The sequence below is a fragment of the Chlorocebus sabaeus genome, chromosome 17 (assembly GCF_047675955.1).
Source record: "Chlorocebus sabaeus isolate Y175 chromosome 17, mChlSab1.0.hap1, whole genome shotgun sequence".
Classification (NCBI taxonomy): domain Eukaryota; kingdom Metazoa; phylum Chordata; class Mammalia; order Primates; family Cercopithecidae; genus Chlorocebus; species Chlorocebus sabaeus.
In genome coordinates this window covers 52,901,820-52,924,300 of record NC_132920.1, presented here as the reverse complement: position 1 = coordinate 52,924,300, position 22,481 = coordinate 52,901,820, and the positions used below count along the sequence as shown (strand labels likewise).

Sequence of the window (22,481 nt, the reverse complement as noted above, 5' to 3'; positions counted from 1 at the left end):
AGATGGAGTTGACTTTTTTTTTAAATTTTACTTTAAGTTCCAGGATACAAGCGCAGAACAAACAGACAAGAAGTGTGTGTGTGTGTGTGTGTGTGTGTGTGTGTGTGTGTGTGTGTGTTGGACAGGGCATCATTCTAGACTTTTCTTCCTCTTCCCTTCCCTTTGACCTGATTAGTAAATCCTTTACCACCTACCTCTTTACTATTACACCTTTTCTTACCCATTTTCTTCAAACGCATGGTGCTACTTTAATTTACACAGACACAACAGGTTTCTTTCTCTACCCCTACTACCCCAATTCATTCGCCTCACTTTGGCCAGAGAAACCTACTGAAAATAAAATCTGATCATGTTAGCGGCTGCAATTGTTCAGCACCCAGGCTTGTCAAGCAAGGTACTCTCGAGCACCCCTGCGGGTGAAGAAAATAGCATCTATAGCCTGAGAAATAGCAGAAGCTGCCTCTAAAAACAAGATGTATTTTCGAAGGCATGTATTTCAAACTTTGAAATCCATGTGAATTTTGCAATTGTTCCATAATATAGCCCTGATAGTTTTAAAATATTTTTAACGTTTTAACTAACTTGCCAGCCAAATTAGTTTTTTTTTAGCACCACCTCCAACCCCAAAGACCCCCCTTCCAAGCAGGTGCTGACTTGAGGCCATGACTATAGAGCACGTGACTCTAAAATGTACAAAATGAAGAAAAATCTCAAGATGTCCCACTGAGATGAAGAAAGAAAGAAGTTAGGGTCTACTGTTTAATTAAATAAGGGTTGACGGCGCTTTCGATTTTAATCTGTATGTGGTACTTAGCCTACTTAACACCCATATGTGGATTTCCTGACGGACTTGACATTCCTGTCAGGAAAGCATTGCGTACTTGCTGTTTAAAACGCATCCAAGGGCCGGGCGCGGTGGCTCACACCTGTAATCCCAGCACTTTGGGAGGACGAGGCAGGGGGATCACCTGATGTCAGGAGTTCAAGACCACCCTGGTCAACATGGCGAAACCCCGTCTTTACTAAAAAAACAAAAATTAGCCGAGAATGGTAGCGCGCACCTGTAATCCCAGCTACGCGGGAGGCTGAGTCAGGAGAATCGCTTGAATCCGAGAGGTAGAGGTTTCAGTGAGCCAAGATTACAGCCTAGAGGTGGGCCTGTTGGCTGGAGCTGGGGTCCTTCTTGGAATGTGCGTATTTTTTTTAAACCCCTTCTGAGGAGTCTGAATGCATTGGTGGAAGGCGGGCCCAGATGGGACTGACTGGGCGGCCGCTACGCCCCTGCGTGGGCTGGGCTGGGAAGCCGAGCATGGGAGAGTGCAGTCTCAGATGTGATACTCCGTCTCAAAAAATAAAAATAAAAATAAAAATAAATAAATAAATTAATTAATTTTTAAAAAGGGTCGTGGATCAAAAAAGAAAGGCAGACTGCCACATGCAGCGCCTCATTTGGATGTGTCTGGAGTCTTGGAAGCTTGACTACCCTACGTTCTCCTACAAATGGACCTTGAGAGCTTGTTTGGAGGTTCTAGCAGGGGAGCGCAGCTACTCGTATACCCTTGACCGAAGACCGGTCCTCCTCTAGCGGGGATGGTCGTCCTCTTCGACCGAGCGCGCAGCTTCGGGAGGGACGCACATGGAGCGGTGAGGGAGGAAGGGGACACCCGCCTAGCCAGCCAGATCAGCCGAATCAACCCTGGCGATCAATGGGGTGACAGATGTCGCAGCCAGATCGCCCTCACATCCGAAACTTAGTTGCGTCGCACAAGCTATATAAACCTGAAGGAAATTCCAACTTTACACTTAGGTCAAGTTATTTATCGCACTAGAGCTTCAGCTGGTAATTTTAACTCAAATCAAATTTAACCAGCATAGCAAATATCATTTATTCCCCAAATGCTAAAGTTTGAGAGAAACATACTGGATTTCGGGCTGTTTTGACACTATCCAGAATGCCTTGCAGATGGGTGGGGCATGCTAAATACTGCAGTCTCTATTGGTGAGGTCGTTCCGGAGCCTCGCCCAGCTCCCGCGCGCTAGAGCCGCCTGCTGGTCTCGCCTAGCCGCGGACTGCTGGCCTTGCGCTTTGTGCGGCTCCAGGTCTCCGAGCGGACTCCAGGTCTGTCTCCCTCCTGCGGTCACCCCCTTCCCCGCTCTTTCTCTCTTCTTTTTTTCCGAGTCTCACTCTCACATTCTTCCTTCATCCCCCCAATTCAGTCCTTCTTTTTTCTCCCTCTTGTCCTTTGCCCTCCATCTCCAGTCTGGGCAGAGGTGGGCCTGTTGGCTGGAGCTGGGGTCCTTTTTGGAGTGTGCGTATTTTTTTTTAACCCCTTCTGCGGAGTCTGAATGCATTGGTGGAAGGTGGGCCTGGATGGTCCCCAGGGCCTGGCTGGGCGGCCGCTACGCCCCTGCGTGGGCTGAGCGGGGAAGCTGAGCATGGGAGAGTGCAGTCTCAGATGGCCAAACCCTGGCCCCGGCTCATTTTACAAGGCCGGGGGCTCATCTCCCAGTTGGGGTGGGGGACACGTGGGACCTGGGGGGCAGCCCCCGCATGCGTGACGATGGATGCACATTTTGCAGACAATAGTAGTACTCGGCCTGTTCACCTTCCAGTTGCCGTGATAATAAAATATGATATATGTAAAAGCATGAATACTTGAAGAGGTTCCTGTGGCTGTGGGATTTTCCTTCGCGACCCTCTTCAACGCTTGCCACCCCCTATCCCCAAGCTGAATCTGGAAAATCTGAGATTCTCAAGGTCAAAATATATAATGTTCTGAATTTGTGAAATCCCGTACTGCTAGCACATATGTTTTTACAACAAATGGCCCCAGCTTCCCAAGATCCAGGATAAGAAGTCATAAATAGAAATCATATAAAAGCCAAGGGGTTTTTTTGGTCCATGTTTTAAAATGGTGGTATGTTTTTTCTTGAGTGAGGGAAAATGCAAAAACAAAAATAAAGAACAGTTTCTCGTGCCAACATCCTGAATATTCATTTAGCCCCTGAGCACTGGGTTGAAGACGCGAAATTGGGACTGTTGGTGTGCGAGGAGCTGCTGCATTTGTTTTTCAGAAAGCCTGAAAAGCTATCATGGCAGCAAGGCCCAAGCTCCACTATCCCAACGGAAGAGGCCGGATGGAGTCCGTGAGATGGGTTTTAGCCGCCGCCGGAGTCGAGGTACCTTATATGCTGTTTCCTCACAGATTTGTTATACAGTTTTTGAAACCTTTGAAAGAAAAATAGGTTTTGAAGCACCATTCAGGTCTCGTTCTCGTCCACCAAAATCACAGGCATGCTTCACTGAATCAGATTCCATCCCTGAAGGGACTTTTCTTTATAATTAGAATGTAGTTGGTGGAATTTTATTTTCCTTTTGACTGTTACTTAATTATTGGCTTCTGATCTAGCGCCAATGAATATTTATTAATAAGAAGAAAGGAAATGTACCTGGAAATTGTCAGTTACTCTGAGCTCTTATTATGCATTCTTAGGGTAAATTTCGTGTTTTCTTCAGTGGCTTCAAACTGGCAGCCTTGGTATCTTGCTTGCATATTGATTTTATACTTTAGATTATAGTCCAATGACCTAAATTGCCTAAATTGTTTCAGCTTTGGCCACGGTGCTCTTTCAGGTTTACCTTTGTTTATTTCACATTGGCCTCTTTTTTGTTCTCAGCACTTTTTGACACTATAAAATGCTCTGTGCTCATCTTGTATTAATATTTTCCCTGCCCTAGCCCTAGAATCAGGAATTTCTTAGATAGAAAAATGGTATTAACAGGCTGGCACAGTGGCTCACACCTATAATCCCAGCACTTTGGGAGTTCGAGGTGGGCAGATCATGAGGTCAGGAGTTCGAGACCAGCCTGACCAACATGGTGAAACCCCGTGTCTCCCCAAAATACAAAAACTAGCCAGGTGTGGTGGTGCGCGCCTGTCCTCCCAGCTACTCAGGAGGCTGAAGCGGGAGAATCGGTTGAACTGGGAAGCGGAGGTTACAGTGAACCAAGATCATGCCACTGCACTGCAGCCTGGACCGCAGAACGAGACTCGGTCACAAATAAAAAATAAAAAAAAAAAAGAAAAGAAAAGATATTAACATCAAGATCTGGGTGCTAGATGTCTACGTTTGTTTCTAGTGCCATTTGTTTATGGAAGAAACTGCCCTGTAAAATTTTCCCTATTCTGGATTTGGTTTACTTACCCTCCAGGTGTTGCTTTGAGGTAACATGGTAAAGTGAGGCTACCCTTATTTGAACATGCTCCTCTATTTTCTGTACTTCCCATAAATTACTAGCTGGACCCAGAGGCATGATCACTTCAGGCTCCTTTTTTCTTTCTCTTTATTTTAATTTTTTTTCCTGCCAGACTATGTCAGAGGAGATACTGTGAACACACTTCTCTTGTACCACGTCAGGGCCTGTCTGGTGTCTGGTTGTCTCGTTTTCAGTGATGCCGAGCTTCATCGGTGTGTTCCTGTGATGTCAATCCCTATCCACACATTATAGTTTCTCCCAGTTTCTTTTCAACTTGTAGTTTTAGCAGCTATTGCTCATCATCACTGTTAGGGTTTACAAAATGGCAATTCTTTTCATTTCCATCATTTCACCTACGTTTATGAACTGTGATTCTCTTCTAAGACAGTACTCATCACTCATTAACTTTAAAATGTGTAAAAATGTTATGTTTAAATCATAAACTTTAAAACTCAGTTACTTTAAAATGTGCTTCATATAGGAAAGGCAAGGTAAATGCTTGATTATAAATTTTCACAATAATGTGTTGTTACCCTAGCAACCTCCAAAGATGGCAAATGTGAGTTGTTGGGTTATGGGTTTCGTGTTTGTTTTTTGTTTTTATTTTTTGCATATGATAACTTGCCACATGGTGTTTTACAGTTTTCTAAATGAGTTGACATTATGTTCATATGCAAATTCTGATTTCTGACTTGTCTTTAGAAATTCGAAGATGTGGTGATCCTGAGTCCTTATTTTCACAGGGCAGCAATTGTTGGATCTGAATAAGGACTGCCCCACCTCGCCCTCTTGTCTCAGGGTGTATTTGCTAACTGTTAAGAGGAAAGTGAAAAACATTCATGGTCCCAGGACCTGAACCTGCCTGACTTCACTTGTGTCTGTCATATGTGTAACCCCCATAGGCTTCTGAGTTTGTAATTCTTGATTCATTTCATAGGTTTTGAATGGATATAACCCTTTGTCAAATCTTCTTTCTTCATTCTACCCTGCCCCTCCTACTCACCTATGAGTCAACATTTTTGGTTACAGTAATAAAAACCCAACCTTAAGTAAGTTAAACAAAAAAAGAACATGAGTTATCTGACCCTCCTACCCCAGTCCAATCTGTGACAGGAACAGGCTGATCTGGTAGAGTAAAGAGCCCACTCCTCAGACCAGAGTGGAGGAAGCTGCATTGGTCTCTCTCCCAGGGCAACCACATGGTTTACAAGGTGGTGGAGAGGGGGCCCCTCCCCATCTCTTTGCCAGTTAAGTTTGTGCTCACGTAGATCTGAGACAGTCAGGAGGGACCAGCTGGCAGCCACCAGACAAGTCCATGATTCTCAATATCCCATGATTGAGTTGAACCTAAAGTTGAAGCACACACATCTGAGTAACTAGGTCGCTAAAACCTACTGAAAAACAGCCTGTTCTAATTCAGGGAGTCCTCAATGTCGGTCAGTCACTTAATTTGAGTCATCATTGACATTGCTCTATGTTGGTTGTTTCTTCCATGCTTGGAACTTTATTTGCCTGAAGACCCCTTAAAACCCAGGCAAATCCCCATTGAGACGTGGGAGATGTACACCATTTCTACCATTAACTAGGAGCATCAGTTGAGCACCTTGTCCCTGCATATATCATATAAACTTTCTGAGCCAAATGTGGTGGCTTGAGCCTATAATCTCAGCTTCTTGGGAGGCTGAGAGTGGCAGGATCCCTTGAGCCCAGGAGTTTGAGGCTGCAGTGAACTGTGATTGAGCCACTGCACTCCAGCCTAGGTGACAGACCTCTAAGAAAAAATAAATAAATAACCCTTTCTGTTAACTAATACGATGTTTTAACTTTTGATTTTAGTGTGTTGTAGTACAAATATCCAGGGACAAATTCCTCAACTGAATCTATCTGAGAGACATTGTCAATTGATCCAGGAGTACTGCCTGCACCACATCTGACTATCTAGGCTTCGAGCATTGTTGCCCCACGGATACTGTTCATGAGCATTAGATGAAGATCCTCTGGGAGTACTGAGTCTCCTTTCCTCACACCATGAGCACCCACCCTGGCAAGCAGCAGAAGCCAAGCCTCCACCCTATGATCCTGATTCTCCCCTACCCCTCCAAGTTGAATGTTTTTCAACTAAATCCACCAATTCTTAACATTTTGCTACATTTGCTTTCTTCTTTCCTTTTTTTTTCTGAATTGTTTCAAAGTAGTTGCAGACATCAGCATGTGTCTTCCTCCCAGGGTTACAGGAAAGCGGTCCTGATCCAGACCCCAAGCGAGGGTTCTTGGATCTCGCACAAGAAAGAATTTTGGGTGAGCCTGCAGTGCAAAGCAAAAGCAAGTTTATTAGGAAAGTAAAGGAATAAAAGAATGGCTACTCCATAGAGCAGCCCCAAGGGCTGCTGGTTTCCCATTTTGATAGTTATTTCTTGATAATATGCTAAACAATGGGGTGACCCCGAGTAGGCCTCAGCCTCATTTTACCCAACTCCTATTCAAGATGGAGTTGCTCTGGTTCACACGCCTCTGACACCAAGGCAAAATAAATAATTGTCCTAATAACCACAATACCATTGTCACCACCAAGAAAATTAACACTGCCTTCACAACATCTAATATGCAATCCATATTCAGATTTTCCCTATTTTCCCCCAAATGTCTAACTGTTACACATCTGTTTAGCAGTTATAACAGTTTCCTCTCCTCCGAGATCTACTTCCAATTTGGTTGTTAAGTATCTTTAGTTGATTTTCATCGACAGGACCTGACTTTTTTTCCATGCCCTTGACTCTTGAGAAGTCCAGGCCATTATGTTTGTAAGGTCCCACATCCTGAATATACCTGATTTTCACCTTTCGCGTAGATTCAGGGTAAATATTTTTGGTGCTGTTTTAGCAGGTGTGACTGTGCCTTTCTCACTGTGTTACAACAGAAGGCTCAGGATGTCAGAGTGTTCTCCACTGGGGAGCCAAGTTTGATTGTTTGGTTAGACCGAGGGTGAGAGATCTCCCGATCTCTCCATTGTAAATCGATACTTTCCCTTTATCATAATTAAGTAACTTAATTAAGTCTTCTGTACAAAAGAGCTTTTTCTTCTCCTTACCTTTTTTTTTTTTAGCATCATCATTTATGGACATAGATATTTTGTTGTTGTATGTTATAATCCATAATTGACATCATTCTTTTTGATGCTTAAATTTTCCCAAATTTGGTAGGGAATTCCCCTCACAGGGCCCTCCATGCCTTTCTCTTTCACCTTTGAGCACTTCCTTGCTTCGGCATAACAAAATCAACCTTCTTTTATAGGAGCCCTAGTTCCTTTTAGGGGGCAGTGATATTTAGAAACCAAGATGTGGATGCTAAGTCTGCTCTTTCTGTCTGCTTCTTAAGACTGTTTAACTTGGTATTTTTAGTCCTGAGTCTCTATGATGTTTACCTCCTTTTGGAGGGTGAGGATATCTTTTTAAAAAATTGATACACAATGTACATATTTGGGGGATACATTTGATATTTTGATACATGCATATCATGTGTAGTGATCAAATCAGGGTAATTAGGATGTCCATTACCCACCTCAAACATTTATCTTTCCTTTATGGTGGAACATTCCAATTCTTCTAGCCATTTTGAACTGTGTAATACGTTATTGTTAACTATAGCCTACCATACTATTGAACACTAGATCTTATTTCTTCTGTCTAGCTGTATTTATGTATCATTAACCAACCTCTTTTCACATCCTCTTCCTCTCTACACTTCCCAGCCTCTAGTAAGCACCAATAACTTTCTATTTCCATGAGATCCACCTTTTTAGCTCCCACATATGAATCAGAACATGCAGTCTTTGTCTTCCTGTGTCTGGCTTATTTCACTTAACGTAATGACTTTTGTTTCTGTCCGTGTTGCTGAAAATGACAGGATTTTGGTTTTTTTAATGGCTGAATAATATTCCACTATGTATATATACATTTCTTTTTTTAAAATTTAGTTTGATGAAGAATTTCTGGAAACAAAAGAACAGTTACACAAGTTGCAGGATGGTGAGTATGAAAACGAAACAACTGCCTCTAATATTGATTCTCCTTTAAGAACTGCAGTTTATGTGGAAGGGCAAAAATATTCAATGACACTGAACATTCAGAACAGTATCCTAAAACCAAAAAAAGCAAGAGGGAATAAATAGTTGAAATTGCCAGGAAATCACTTCTTATTCAATAGTTCCATAAAAGCTGGCTGAAGGGGGTGAGCAGTTCCTTCCCCACCCAAGTGAACAGCTCTCCTCCATCCCTTTCTTCTCCCCTCTCTCCCCTCTAATCTCCTCCTCCCCCTTTCTTTCTCTCCCTTGCCCCTTCCCTCCTTCTCATCTTTCCCTACTTCCTTCATACTATCTGAGGCATCCTGGCCTGTTTGAAGTATGCAAATAAATACCCACAATGGGGATACTTTCTGAAGTGAATACCACACAGAAGTGAAATCGAGGAACTGCTCCCCTCCCTTCACCTTTAATTCCTGGTCAGCCTTGCTCCCTCCTTCCCCATCCATTATAGCAGGAGCCACCAGTAGACCCATAAAGAATGCACCCATCAACCTGTGAGCAGCCTCCCTCCCAGCCAACAGCAGGGTCCTCAGGCCCAGCTGGAGGCTCCCTTGTATGGCACCAGCACTCCAGGGCTGTAAGGCCACCTTTTGTGTGCGACGGTGGCTGGAAGCCACTAGGCATGTGCTAAAGTACTCCTTTCCCCTCTACCCTCTCCCGTTCCGAATGCCCAAACCCTCAAGGGCCAAGCTGTACCCTATACAGGCATCTCTCCCCAGGGTTTGGTATGTGGAAAGTGTTGGATTCAGGTTTGTTAAAGAAAACAATGGGTTGTTTTTTTAACTAGTGACAGCCAACTTGGTAGTAAACAATCTGTTCTGTGGCTACAGAGTAGCCACAGAGTATACATGGGCCAAAGAGTATACATGAGTCTCAGCTAGTTACTTAGGTTTCATGATCAGATTCTCTAAAAACAGTGCTGTCCAGCAGAACATTCTACAGTGAAGGAAACATTGTGTTCTGCACTGTCCAATATGGTAGCCACTAGGCACGTGTGACTGTTGAGTACATGAAATATGTCTAGTGCAACTGAGGAACTGAATTTTAAGTTTTAAAAATTGTAATTAATTTAAATTTAGATTTATATAGCTGCATGTAGCTTTGACTGCTGTATTGGCCTGTGTAGCACTGAAGAAATATCTTCAGTACATTCCCCTCAATCCCTTATCACTGTGGATAGGTATTTTTCCTGGGGTGAAAATGAAAAGGGAACGTTTATAACAATGCTAGTTTTCAGGCTTCTTTTTTTTTTTTTTTCCGAGACAGAGTCTTGATCTGTCGCCCAGGCTGGAGTACAATGGCATGATCTCAGCTCATTGCAACCTCCGCCTCCTGGGTTCAAGCAATTCTCCTGCCTCAGCCTCCCAAGTAGCTGGGATAACAGGCATCTGCTACCACATCCGGCTAACTTTTGTATTTTTTTTTTTTTTTTTTTTTGAGGCGGAGTCTCGCTCTGTCGCCCAGGCTGGAGTGCAGTGGCCGGATCTCAGCTCACTGCAAGCTCCGCCTCCCAGGTTTACGCCATTCTCCTGCCTCAGCCTCCCGAGTAGCTGGGACTACAGGCGCCTGCCACCTCGCCCGGCTAGTTTTTTGTATTTCTTAGTAGAGGCGGGGTTTCACGATGTTGGCCAGGCTGGTCTCGAACTCGTAACCTCATGATCCACCTGCCTCGGCCTCCCAAAGTGCTGGGATTACAGGCTTGAGCCACCGTGCCTGACCCCTTCAGGTTTCTTTTGTGGCTAAATCTGCTCTCCTGAATGAAGTTAAAGTTATCTGTCATCTGGAAGCTTTACATTATTTCCTAAGGCCATGATTCCACGTTTGTTTTCATTCAACAGAACATTTTTTAGGGGTTGGGGGACAGAGAAGAAGAGATCACTTCTAACTCTGGGCTTCCATTCTCAGGTAACCACCTGCTGTTCCAACAAGTGCCCATGGTTGAAATTGACGGGATGAAGTTGGTACAGACCCGAAGCATTCTCCACTACATAGCAGACAAGCACAATCTCTTTGGCAAGGACCTCAAGGAGAGAACCCTGTACTGTGGCCCCTCTCGAGTGTTGTCACTTGTCAGCTTACTGATGCCTTAGCTGATTAGCAGTCCTCTGCAGCACACCACATTTACTTTATGTCTTACATAGTTATGAGGTCAGGGAACAAAAACCCAAGAAGGTCACGAAGACCAGTTGGAACTTCAATAGAGAGAGTCTGAGTAAAACAAAAGAAAATAATTGGATTCAGATGTTGAATACTATATCTAGGGTGTCATTGTTTCAGATTTCAACATTTTAAAATGCTTTGATACTGCTTTTTACATTTCTTACACATTCACTATTGTTAAGTATTAGGAATGAGGAGCTGCTGTGACGTTCAAGGCCTGGGAGAGTGACCATTAGAGACCATTAGATTATAATTTGAATTCAAAGCCTGGTCCTTGCACCCCTTAGATGTATGACCCTGGGCAACGTGGGTATAAGAATAGTACATTTCTCATAGTGTCATGTGATTTAATGAGATAATGAATAGAGAGTGTTTAGCACCATTCCTGGTACACTCTAAGCACTCAATAAATGGTATTCACTACTTTCATGAAGATGAAGTTTGACCCATACTAAGAGACCAAAACACAGATGCTGGGGTGAAGGTGGAGGAGTAGGATGCCAGAAAGAGAGCACTCGTGACTCTCAAGCTGTCTGATCTGTGACAGATTTTTGTGAGTTACAACTAGAATTGACCTTATCTCTTTGCTCTTAAGAGACAGGTATAGGTAAATGCTGCTAGGGACTTAAGTTACCAGCATCTTAAAAAAAAAAAAAAAAAGCACTCTGAATTCTTAGTTGTGGAAACCGATGGCTTCAAAGAAAGGAGAAACTGAGACAACTGCTTTTTTGTTTTAAGGATTGACATGTATGTGGAGGGGACGCTGGATCTGCTGGAACTGCTTATCATGCATCCTTTCTTAAAACCAGATGATCAACAAAAGGAAGTGGTTAACATGGCCCAGAAGGCTATAATTAGATACTTTCCTGTGTTTGAAAAGGTAGGTGGCAGAGATGCCTATGTACACAGAGTAACCAAACCACAAAGAAGCTGCCACAAACACCCTTTTCTGTCCAAGCATTTTAAAACTGAGCCCAGCTGGACTAACCTAAGAGCTAATGGACTCCTAAGAGCTAATAGTAGCCACAGCACAAAGCTGGTGTCTTAGAGCCCCTTAGACTCTGCTAGGACCACATGATTCAGGAGTCTAGAAAAAGTATGGGCTCCCTGCCTTTGTCCCTTATTGTTCCTTGCATTCACCAAGTTCCCACCTTGTGTGGATACAGCAGAAACTTCAGAAGATACAGAAAACAGAAACTGCCTCATTCATTCAACAAACAGTTGTTGAACAGCTATCTCATAGCTGACATCCTCCCTGATAATTTGATATGAGGAAAAGAACATTTCCATTTTATTTGTCTTCTCTTTGCTCTTTTTGTTTTTGGTTTTGTTGTTTTTCTCTTCTTGTTATATCTGCTTTTCTGAGCTTCCAATTCTTTATTCCTGAACTGGGAGGAGTATTTTTAGTGTTTCAGTGCAAACACTAAATAAGAGGATGTGAAAATATGGGAAGGCCTATCTGGCAAGCTTCCTCTGACCATCTTTATGGAACTAGATTTAGGAAAAAGGAGAGGTATTTTCTGGGGTTTCTGTAGCTAGGTTTTATGGTATCTTTCCCACAGGCACTTTGTGAATGTAAAATAGGATAATGCAGAAATGTGGTCTGGAAAGGGCACAGAGGACATGGTGCTTTGGCAAAGGGTCACTGCTCATTCTTAGGTCCCAAGGGCCCAGGCTATGTCAGGGTTTCTTGCAACACGCCTATGAGGTGAGAACTGTTGTCCCTTTTACACATAATGAAGTCATGGAGAGATTCAGTGGACCTGTCCAAGGTAACATGGCCAGAAAACGGAGAGCAGGGTTGAAACTCTGGCCTCTGACTACAAATTCAGGATACATTGTACTATGCCACTCTGACTCCAGCAGCTATATTTGACCTGAAATTGTGTTCAGAATTCCTGTCACACACACACTTGTGCACATGCAGACACCCATGGGCATCCAAGAGTTCCCTGTGAAGGGGATCTCCCCATTGCTACCAGTGCTCCTTGCCTTTCCCTAATCACAATCTATTCTTATAAAGTCCCACACCTGTATGTTACCCTCAGAATGGGAGTCAAGATGGACTCAAGCTTTTAATTTTCTCTGTTTTGGGACATGTAAGAGGAAGCCTAATTTTTAATTGGGTTGAGTTTATTACTACACATCTTGATGTTCTAGCAACAGAACTGGGAAGTAAGAGTGGGCCCCTTAAAGATGATCTATCACTTAGATTTCTTAAATCACCCCGCCCCTCCCCAAGCCTCCTGCATGCATTTCTGTAGATACATTTTTGGAGTAGATGCATCCTTTCAAAACACCAGATGCTAAATCCAGAAATAAGGAATTTTCCCTTCCCCACTTCAATGTCTCATTCAGATCCACAGCAGATATTTAAGGATGCTTTCATTTCCATGCCTTTTTTGTACTTTCTCTCTCTCTCTCTCCCCTACTCTCTCTTGCTGTCTCTGTCAGAGATAGGGCATGTTCTCTTAATTGATGTTATTTATGAAAGCATGAAATGACAAGGTCATAATTTCACCTCTTCTCAGTTACTGCACTGATTCAATAGCCTCATCAGTCTCTCTATGTGGAATATTATGACTGATGCACACCATTTCCTTACAGATTTTAAGGGGTCACGGACAAAACTTTCTTGTTGGTAATCAGCTGAGCCTTGCAGATGTGATTTTACTCCAAACCATTTTAGCTCTAGAAGAGAAAATTCCTAATATCCTGTCTGCATTTCCTTTCCTCCAGGTAAATAAAACTATGTGTTAGAAGATTGTCCTAGAACTCTTGGGCCTCCCTTCAGTGCCTATTGTTTGGTTGGCTTTGGGGGAGAGTGTGTGTGTGTGTGTGTGTGTGTGTGTGTGTGTGTGTAATATTTTTAAGATTCTAATTTGGCAAATGAAATGAAAGTAAGGACCCAAAGTTGTTTTTCTGGTCCTTAAATCCTTCAACTTGAAAGATCATTGATGTGTAAAGATTTCTTTTTTTTTTTTTTAGATGGGATCTTACTGTGTTGCCCAGAATGGTCTTGAACTCCTGGGCTCAAGAGATCCTCCCACCTCAGTCTCCTGAGTAGCGGGCACTATTGGCATGTGCCAGCACACCCAGCTCAGAAATTTTCATCTTAATTTTGTTCCATCACTGCATTCCTGGAAAAAACTCCATACACAGAGAGTTTGCCACTGGGGACTTTCCATAGAAATAACCATAGAGGTGAGGTGCTCTCACACTCACATATATCTACTGATGGGATAGTGGGCAATATAAACATCAAAACAGTCTCATTCATCAGTCTATGACCCCCTTTCTCAGAAACAGTATGGTCTCAAGTTAGGAAATTGTAAGCCTGAGCTCTGAGAGCAAATGAAAGATGATAGCACCCTAAACATCACCCCAAAGGGTTCCTACCATTCTCCTGAGAATTCTAAGGAAAGACTTCTGTGGTTCAAATTATCCCTCAGGGTTATTCTGGCAGGATTGATCATAGAACTTTAAAGGAGAGAAGGGCCTTTTAAAAAAAACTCATTTAGTGACCTCAGTATTCACTTGAGGAAGTAGAGACCCAGGATAAAGAAATCAGCCGCCAAGCTGGCTTAGCCAGTGGATGCTTGAGTTTTGTCTAGAACCTTAGCCTTTTATCTCCAAGTCTAATGTGCAGACTGTAACCCCTAGGCCAAACCTGGCCTGCCACCTGTTTTTGTGAGTTAAGAATAGTTTTTACATTTTTAAATTGTTGGAAAAAATCTGTGGAATAATATTTCATGACACATAAAAATTATATGAAATTCAAAATGTAGTATTCATAAATTCCATTGGTACAAAGCCATGCCCACTCATTTACACAATGTCAAGTTTGCTTTTGTGCTTCTACAGCAGAGTTGAGTAGATCTGATAGAGACCATATGGCCTGCAGAACTTAAAATATTTGCTGACTGGTCCTTTATAGAAAAACTTTGCCAATCCCCAATACAGTGCAGATACGGACCATATTGCTGTATGTTTGACCAAGTTATCAAAAGCCAAAAGAGATACACTGACTCCCCGAAGAGTAACACACATACTTAAAACCATTTTTTGCCAAGTCTGTTAAATATTTTGATATACCAGTGAGGGCAGTTACCACCAGTTCAATAAATACACCCAGAAAATGAAAATAAAAATCTTCAAGGCAATAAACCACCGTATCATTTATGATGTTATAGTTTATATAGTTTTTTTTCTTTTTTTTTTTTTCATTTACTCTTGCAGACACAGAGATCGGCTTTCCTTAATTTGATTTTATGCATTCAGAACTGACTTAGGATACTTTTCACCTGAAGTATTCTTTTGCACTGTTAAAAGAGTTATTTGTTTAGCAGAGAAGGGAAATCAGAGGAAGGGATCTGCAACTTATTGAGAGCCAGCTGCGTTCCAGTCAGTCTGCTAGGCACTTAACATGCATTTGCTCATCTGGCCCCTCAACCCCACCCCAATAACCCTAGGAGATGGGCTTCACTATCTCCGTTTTACAGATGAAAATTACAGATTTGGAAACATGACATTCTGCATAAAGTTGCAAGACTGTGGATGACTGAGTTGGGAGCCACAGAGGAGTCTGGGATCTAAGTCTGTACTCTTTCCACTAGACTGTGTGGTTTCTGAAAAACACATTTAGAAGTACTAGAAGTACCTATGGCCCTAAATAGGTGAGATGCTGAACCCAGAAGTAGGTATAATGCTAAACTTATTAAATGTGAAATCTAGGCTGGGCGTGGTGGCTCACACCTGTAATCCCAGCACTTTGGGAGGCCGAGGCAGGTGGATCACTTGAGGTCAGGAGCTCAAGACCAGCCTGCCAACATGGTGAAACCCCATCTCTACTAAAAATAAAACAATTAGCTGAGCATGGTGGTGCGTGCCTGTAATCCCAGCTACTCGGAGGCTGAGGCAGGAGAATCGCTTGAACCGGGGAGGCAGAGGTTGCAGTGAGCCGGGATAATGCCACTGCACTCCAGCCTGGGTGACAGAGCAAAACTGTGTCTCAAAAAAAAAAAAAAAAAAGGTGAAATCTTTCCAGACATGCATATATATACATGCTGTGTACACATGCACACATACCTCACAGGCAGTAAAGAACTTTTCACTGAATAGACAAAATATCTCAAAAGTCTAGGGTAAATGATAGAGATCAAGGTTTCTTGGTAAACTGTAGGACCAGGACCTATTGGTATTTTACATTGATGATACTATAATAACAACCCCTTTTTAAACCCCAAGGCATTATCTGTGTAAATACAGTTTTAATCTCTGATCAGATTGAGGATCAATATTTAAATCTTCACAATCGGACACCAGATCGGTGTTGAATTTAAAGGGTTATTCCTGTGTTGATTAATGGATTTTAAAAGTCACAAAAGTTTTACTATACATGATAACTATGAACCCCAGATAAATCTTGAAACAATACATCATTTGGAACAAGCTTCTAAATTTTGGTATAATATTTAAAATCAGATAACACAAGTAGAGCTTAAGTACGTAATGAAAAGAGAAAACTGTCATATTTATATATAATTAATTGGCATAATTATTAGGGTTTTTGTTAATATTAGTGGCATATGTATGTATGTTTGTGTGTGTGCTTAATTAAGGCAGTGTCTTGCACATAATAGGCAATTAATAAATAGTAGCTATTTAAAACGACCTCTTCACTTTTAAATAAATGGTTTTATTTGAATAGCTTTAAAAGGTTTTATTAGAATAATTATATATGATAAGCATATGCTTCTTCATATAGTTCAGATTTTTCACTAGATAAAATGGGCTTTTCTTAGTTACTGAGAATTGGTAAGATTTGATTCTATGAATGAAAAATATAATTTTTTTTTCTTCTATTCCAGTTTACATAAATATTTGGTATCTGGGCCAGAGGCTATGAAAAAATGCAACTGGTGATTTCCTAAACATAGCCAGAAAGAGGATTCATTTACTGATAGGAGTAAAAACTCTGAAGAAGCTGAATCTTAAAATATAAATTGTACCGTCTGGTGACTTTTTAAAGCACCTTTACTTAAGTGGCTCATGCATTTTCTCCCAGCAGATCAGTGCACTTCAGGTGGTTAGTCCGAGTGGTGTTTACAGCTAATTGATCACAACAAGTTACAGATTTCTTTGTTCCTTCCCCACTCCCACTGCTTCAAATTGACTAGCATTAAAAAACAATACAGAAAAATACACTGGAGGTGTTTTCAATGAGTTTTCCCCTTCCTTTTTTTTCACCTTAAGTGTCATAATTCTATTTTGAGTATATTTTTACTTTTGCCATTGCTGTAGAGTTCTTATCTTTTTGTTAACCTGGAGATTTGCCTAAACTCCGATCTTGATACGGGTGATTGATGACAGCCATTGTAAATAATCATAGAGATCAGATCTTAAACCAGCCTTGTCCAACCCACGGCCCATGGGCTACATGTGGCTCAGGACAACCTTGAATGTGGCCCAATATAAATTCATAAACTTCCTTAAAACATTATGAGATATTTTGGGATTTTTTTTTTCAGCTCATTAGCTACTGTTAGTGTTAGTGTATTTTATGTGTGGCCCAGTGAAGCCAAAAGATTGGACATCCCTGCTAAACAAATGCTAGATTTCAGTTCTGCTTGGAACCTTTCAACAAGTATTTATTGAACAAATTTTGATGGGCCATTTTGCATAACCATATCTTCGTAGTAACTAATACCTTTTTTGTTAGCCTTAAACTTTTGGGTTTTCCTTTTTCAGGAGTACACAGTGAAACTAAGTAATATCCCTACAATTAAGAGATTCCTTGAACCTGGCAGCAAGAAGAAGCCTCCCCCTGATGAAATTTATGTGAGAACCGTCTACAACATCTTTAAGCCGTAAAACAACACATCCATCTGTGAGTGAGAGCGTGTTCCTAGAGATGGTTCTGTCCACAGTCATGTCTTAATGGATCCCAGCTCTGTCATGGTGCTATGTATTACGTTGGGTCCTAAGTTTGGTCTTTTGTGTCAAAGAGATCATCTCTTTCTAGAAATATCAACCTTTTTTGTCCAGTAAATAATTGTTAGGGGATCTTTTTTGGAAAACTTTTTTGGCGAGGCTGGTATTTAAGTTAGATCTGATCAGGCTACTAATGTCCTGTAGCCAGTTCATCCTCATAATGAGAATGGGCAGGATCTCTTGTTCTCTCCTGACTGTGTTTCTGCTCTCCTTATCCTGTTCTCTTATCCTTATCCCCTCCAGTCTTTGCCTAATTTTTAGTGTTCAATAACAACCAAATGTCTAGTGAATGACTCTCCTCTGAACTGTAATAAATAAAATGGTAGTAATGAATGCAATCAGTATTCGCCAAAATAAAGAATTTTTGAGTCATTGCTCATTGCCTTGTTGCTAGAATTTTTAAATTTTTTTCAAATAAAGAATACATTTGCACAGTTCAAAAATCAAAAAAGTATAAAAGGGTCTACAGTCTTGAAAGTCTTTTCAACCCTGCTTCCCCACAACCGAGTCCTGCTTCTCACAGGCAAACGCAGTTACTGTTTGTGTACCCTTCCAGTTATATTTGACACATGTATAAGAAAATGCAAATATATATTATTTTTATCTTCTTACTACCCAAATGGTTATTTGTGGGCTTCTAGATTTTTGCATTTCAGAACTAAAAGTATGGTCTGTTAATATAATGCTGCTGTTAAACAGGTGTTGATTCACATCTCAAATACTCATCAAGCCTCAACTGGGCGCAGTGACTGACGCCTGTAATCCCAGCACTTTAGGGGGCCAAGGTGGGTAGATCACCTGAGGTCAGGAGTTTGAGACCAGCCTGGCCAAAATGGTGAAACCTCGTCTCTACTAAAACTGCAAAAAGTAGCCAGGCGTGGTGGCGCACCCCTGTAATCTCAGCTACTTGAGAGCCTGAGGTGGGAGAATTGCTTGAACCTTGGAGGCAGAGGCTGCAGTGAGCTGAGATCATGCCACTGCACTCCTGCCTGGGTGACAGTATGAGACCCTATCTCAAAAAGAAAAAAAGAATACTAATCAAGCACCTATTACATGCCAGGCAGACTGCCAGGAGGCAGAATCATAGAAGAAAGCCCCTGCTTTAGAAGAATTCAGCATAGTGAGAGGTGACAATGTGCTAGCAGCCCTCGCTCTCAGTGCCTCCTCAGCCTCAGTGTCCACTCTGGCGACCTTGAGGAGCCCTTCAGCCTGCCACTGCACTGTGGGAGCCCCTCCCTGGGCTAGCCGAGGCCAGAGCCAGCTCCCTCTGCTTGCTGGGAGGTATGGAGGGAGAGGCGAGTGTGGGAACTGGGGCTGAAGGCAGCACTCACAGGCCAATGCGAGTTCAGCCATAGTGGGCTTAGCTGGCCCAGCACTCGGAGTGGCTGGCCGGCCAGCCGGCGCCGCCAACCCAGGGCAGTGAGGGGCTTAATACCTGGGCCAGCAGCTGCGGAGGGTGCGCCGGGTCCCCCAGCACTGCAGGCCCACCCATGCCCCACTCGAATTCTCACCTGGTCTCAGCCTCCTCCCATTGGGTCAGGGCTGGGGACCTGCAGCCTGCCATGCCCGAGCCCCCTGTGGTGGGCTCCCACACAGCGGTGGGAGCCTCCCTAAAGGGCACCACCCCTTATTCCCTGGCACCTGGTTCCATCGACCACCCAAGGGCTGAGAAGTGCAGGCGTGCTGCACTGGACTGACAGGCAGTCTCCAGGTGGCCCTGGTGTGGGATCCACTAAGTGAAGCCAACTGGGCTCCTGAGTCCGGTGGGGACTTGGAGAACTTTTATGTCTAGCCAGAGGATTATATATGTACCAATCAGCACTCTGTCTAGCTCAGGGTTTGTGGATGCACCAATCAGCACTCTGCATCTAGCTAATCTGGTGGGAACTTGGAGAACCTTTATGTCTAGCTAAAGGATTGTAAATACACCAATCAGCACTCTGTCTAGCTCAAGGTTTGTAAACACACCAATCAGCACCCTGTGTCTAGCTCAAGGTTTATAAACACACCAATCAGTGCTCTGTGTCTAGCTAATCTAGTGGGGACTTGTAGAACTTTTCTGTCTAGCACTCTGTGTCTAGCTAAAGGATTGTAAACGCACCAATCAGCACTCTGTATCTAGCTCAGGGATTGTAAATGCACCAATCAGCACCCTGTGTGTCTAGCTCAAGGTTTGTAAATACACCAATCACTACTCTGTATCTAGCTAATCTAGTGGGGACTTGGAGAACTTTACTGTCTAGCCTCTGTGTCTAGCTAAAGGATTGTAAACGCACCAATCAGCACTCTGTCGAAACGGACCAATCAGCTGGTTGTGGGTGGGGTCAGATAAAGGAATAAAAACAGGCTGCCCAAGCCAGCAGTGGCAACCCTCTCCAGTCCCCTTCTGCACTGTGGAAGCTTTGTTCTTTTGCTCTTTACAATAAATCTTGCTTCTGCTCACTCTTTGGGTTCACACCGCCTTTAAGAGCTGTAAAACTCACTGCGAAAGTCTGCAGCTTCACTCCTGAAGTCAGCGAGACCACAAACCCACCAGAAGGAGGAAACTGCAGAAACATCTGAACATCTGAAGGAACAAATTCCAGACACACCATGTTTAAGAACTGTAACATTCACCGCGAGTGTCCACAACTTCATTCTTGAAGTCAGCGAAACCAAGAACCCACCAATTCTGGACACAATAGGGTAGGGCGAGATACACATGTAAACAGCAGAAGTGATTTTAAAAAGGAAAGAATTGCCGCTTTTGGAGTATCTACTACTCAGAAATTTTAAAACCAAGGAAACGCAAGTTTTTAATGAGAGTCTCACTCATTTATCTCTCATGACAGAAGGGATTTTTTGCTCAGCGGAAACAAGACAAGTGGGAGGTGATCATTGATGCAATCAAAACAATTTCCACTGTTTTCATTACAAGAAAATAAATCGCAAACATCAAGGCAGTGATTTTACTTCATATTTACACAATGTGAGCACTCTGTTATCACCCTGATATTTAAAATTCTTGGAAGAGCAAAAGCCTGGTGGCAGGTGCAGCCCCGAGGCAGGCCTGAGGAACAGTGCTGACCTAGGCTGCTGTGCTGAGAAAGAGGCCCAGTGTGGCCAGGCTCCTGACTGCAGTAGACAACAACAAAAAAAGAAAATGGGAAGTGTGTGGTAAAGACTTTCACCTTGCCCCACCAGAGGTCTGGCCTTTGCTGCTGGAAGGCAGTCTCTTAAATCCTTTGAATGCTAGGACTGACAGGAGTGTCTTTGTTTGCCTGGGGGTCTTGGGCCAGTCAGCTAGTAACCATGTGATTTAGGGTGAGAGCTTTGAGTCACACCAGCAATGCGATACTGGGTGAGAGTTCTGGGTCACATGGTATCAGCTCAACTCTGGAGGAAGTGAAAACAGATCACCTGCAGGGCAGTCAGCCATGCTTACCTGATGGACCCCCCAATAAAAAACCTAGGTTCCAAGGCTCAGGTAAACTTCCCCAGTGGACAATACTCCATGGGTATTGACACAAAGTGTTCCCAAAAGGAGTGAATGCTGCCCATGGCTCCACAGGAGGACCTCTGGAAGCCCGTGTTTGGATCCCTCCTGGACTCTGCCCCATGCACCTCTTCCCTTGACTGGTTTTCATCTGTATCCTTTCCCTGGAATAAACCATTGCCGTGGGTATCCCAGCTTTCAGTGAGTTCTGTGAGTCCTTCGAATGAATCATCCAACCTAAGGGTGGTTCCCCTCAAACTTCCCTCTGAACTCTTCGGGGAAGATAAACATTATACACACATTTAGAGACTAATTTATACCTGGGAACCAGACAGTTGACTTGACAATCCTCAGGGGTCTGTATTACAGGTGGAGCAACCCAAATCTGAAATCCGAAATGCTCAGAAATTCAGAATGCTTTAAAATCCGAAACTGAGTGCTGACATGGCGCTCAAAGGAAATCTTCCTTGGAGCATTTTGGATTTGGGATTTTTTGGTTTGGGATACTCAGGCAGTAAGTATAATGCAAATATTCTAAAGTCCAAAAAAGTTCTAAAGTCAGAAACACTTCTGGTCCCAAGCATTTCGGATAAGGGACACTCAAACTGTACTGAGTTTTGTGGGATGGCAGCAAATTTGGGCTAGTTTATATTACTGTGTTGCTATTTTTACTACCCAGTGCCACTGCCTGATAATTTTAATCAAGGGCTGTCTATGTAGTCCTTAAGCCATTTTGCAAGTACTTGCTTTTGGGTTTTAATTGTCTTAGACACAAGTGGACCCCTGAATCTGGTTCTTTTAGGAAAAAAACAGGGAGGAAGGTTGGCTTCTGCATTGAAGTAAAGGATTAGAGAAAATAAAAACAAGAGACGAGGCTCTCTCCAACAAGAAGTTCCCATGTTTCTCGTGTTCATGGTTGCATGACCTTAAATTGTGCAATTCACTTCCCATGTTGGAAACCAGCCCCCTCCTGTCCCGTTCTGCCTCAGGTGGCATTACCCCAGTTTCATCATTTCCTTTTTTGGTGCAGGCTCCCACCCTTTAGTCTCAAACCTCCAACCACCACCACCACCATTACCCCCCACAATTTTCACGCGTTACCAGACTTTGGTAATAGAGTCGGAAGTGAGAGACAGGATTGTTTATCCTCAAAAAATATCAACATGCTGAGTGTTCAAGGCTAAACCCAAAGTCAGCATGAGTGAGACAGGGTGCAAGAAAGAGCAGAAGGAAAACAAGAGGCTCACTGAGTAAAAGCCACGACAGGTGAACCAATGGGGTTAAAGTGCACAGCCATGCCTAAATGGGGCAGTTGCAGAGGCTTCAGTGTCAGGGACAAAAGAGGAAAAATGGACAGTGTGGGACCCTGGTATCTAGGACAGAAGTGCCAAGGGACCTGGCCGGGCTCAGTGGCTCATGCCTGTAATCACAGCACTTTGGGAGGCTGAGGTGGGCGGATCATCTGAGGTCAGGAGTTTGAGACCAGCCCGACCAACATGGAGAAACCTCATCTC

At 43.0% G+C, this 22,481-nt stretch overlaps 1 protein-coding gene across 1 annotated transcript; it reads left to right on the top strand.

Annotated features, from left to right (window-relative positions):
* The first annotated feature begins 2,019 nt into the window (after positions 1 to 2,019).
* Positions 2,020 to 17,867, top strand: LOC103221351 (glutathione S-transferase A4). The gene is made up of 7 exons (XM_007972246.3): positions 2,020 to 2,119; positions 3,076 to 3,180; positions 8,232 to 8,283; positions 10,245 to 10,377; positions 11,238 to 11,379; positions 13,107 to 13,238; positions 17,250 to 17,867. Exons 2-7 carry the CDS (start codon positions 3,094 to 3,096, stop codon positions 17,370 to 17,372), a joined length of 669 nt encoding a protein of 222 aa, XP_007970437.1. The 5' UTR covers positions 2,020 to 2,119; positions 3,076 to 3,093; the 3' UTR covers positions 17,373 to 17,867.
* The last annotated feature ends 4,614 nt before the right edge of the window (positions 17,868 to 22,481 follow it).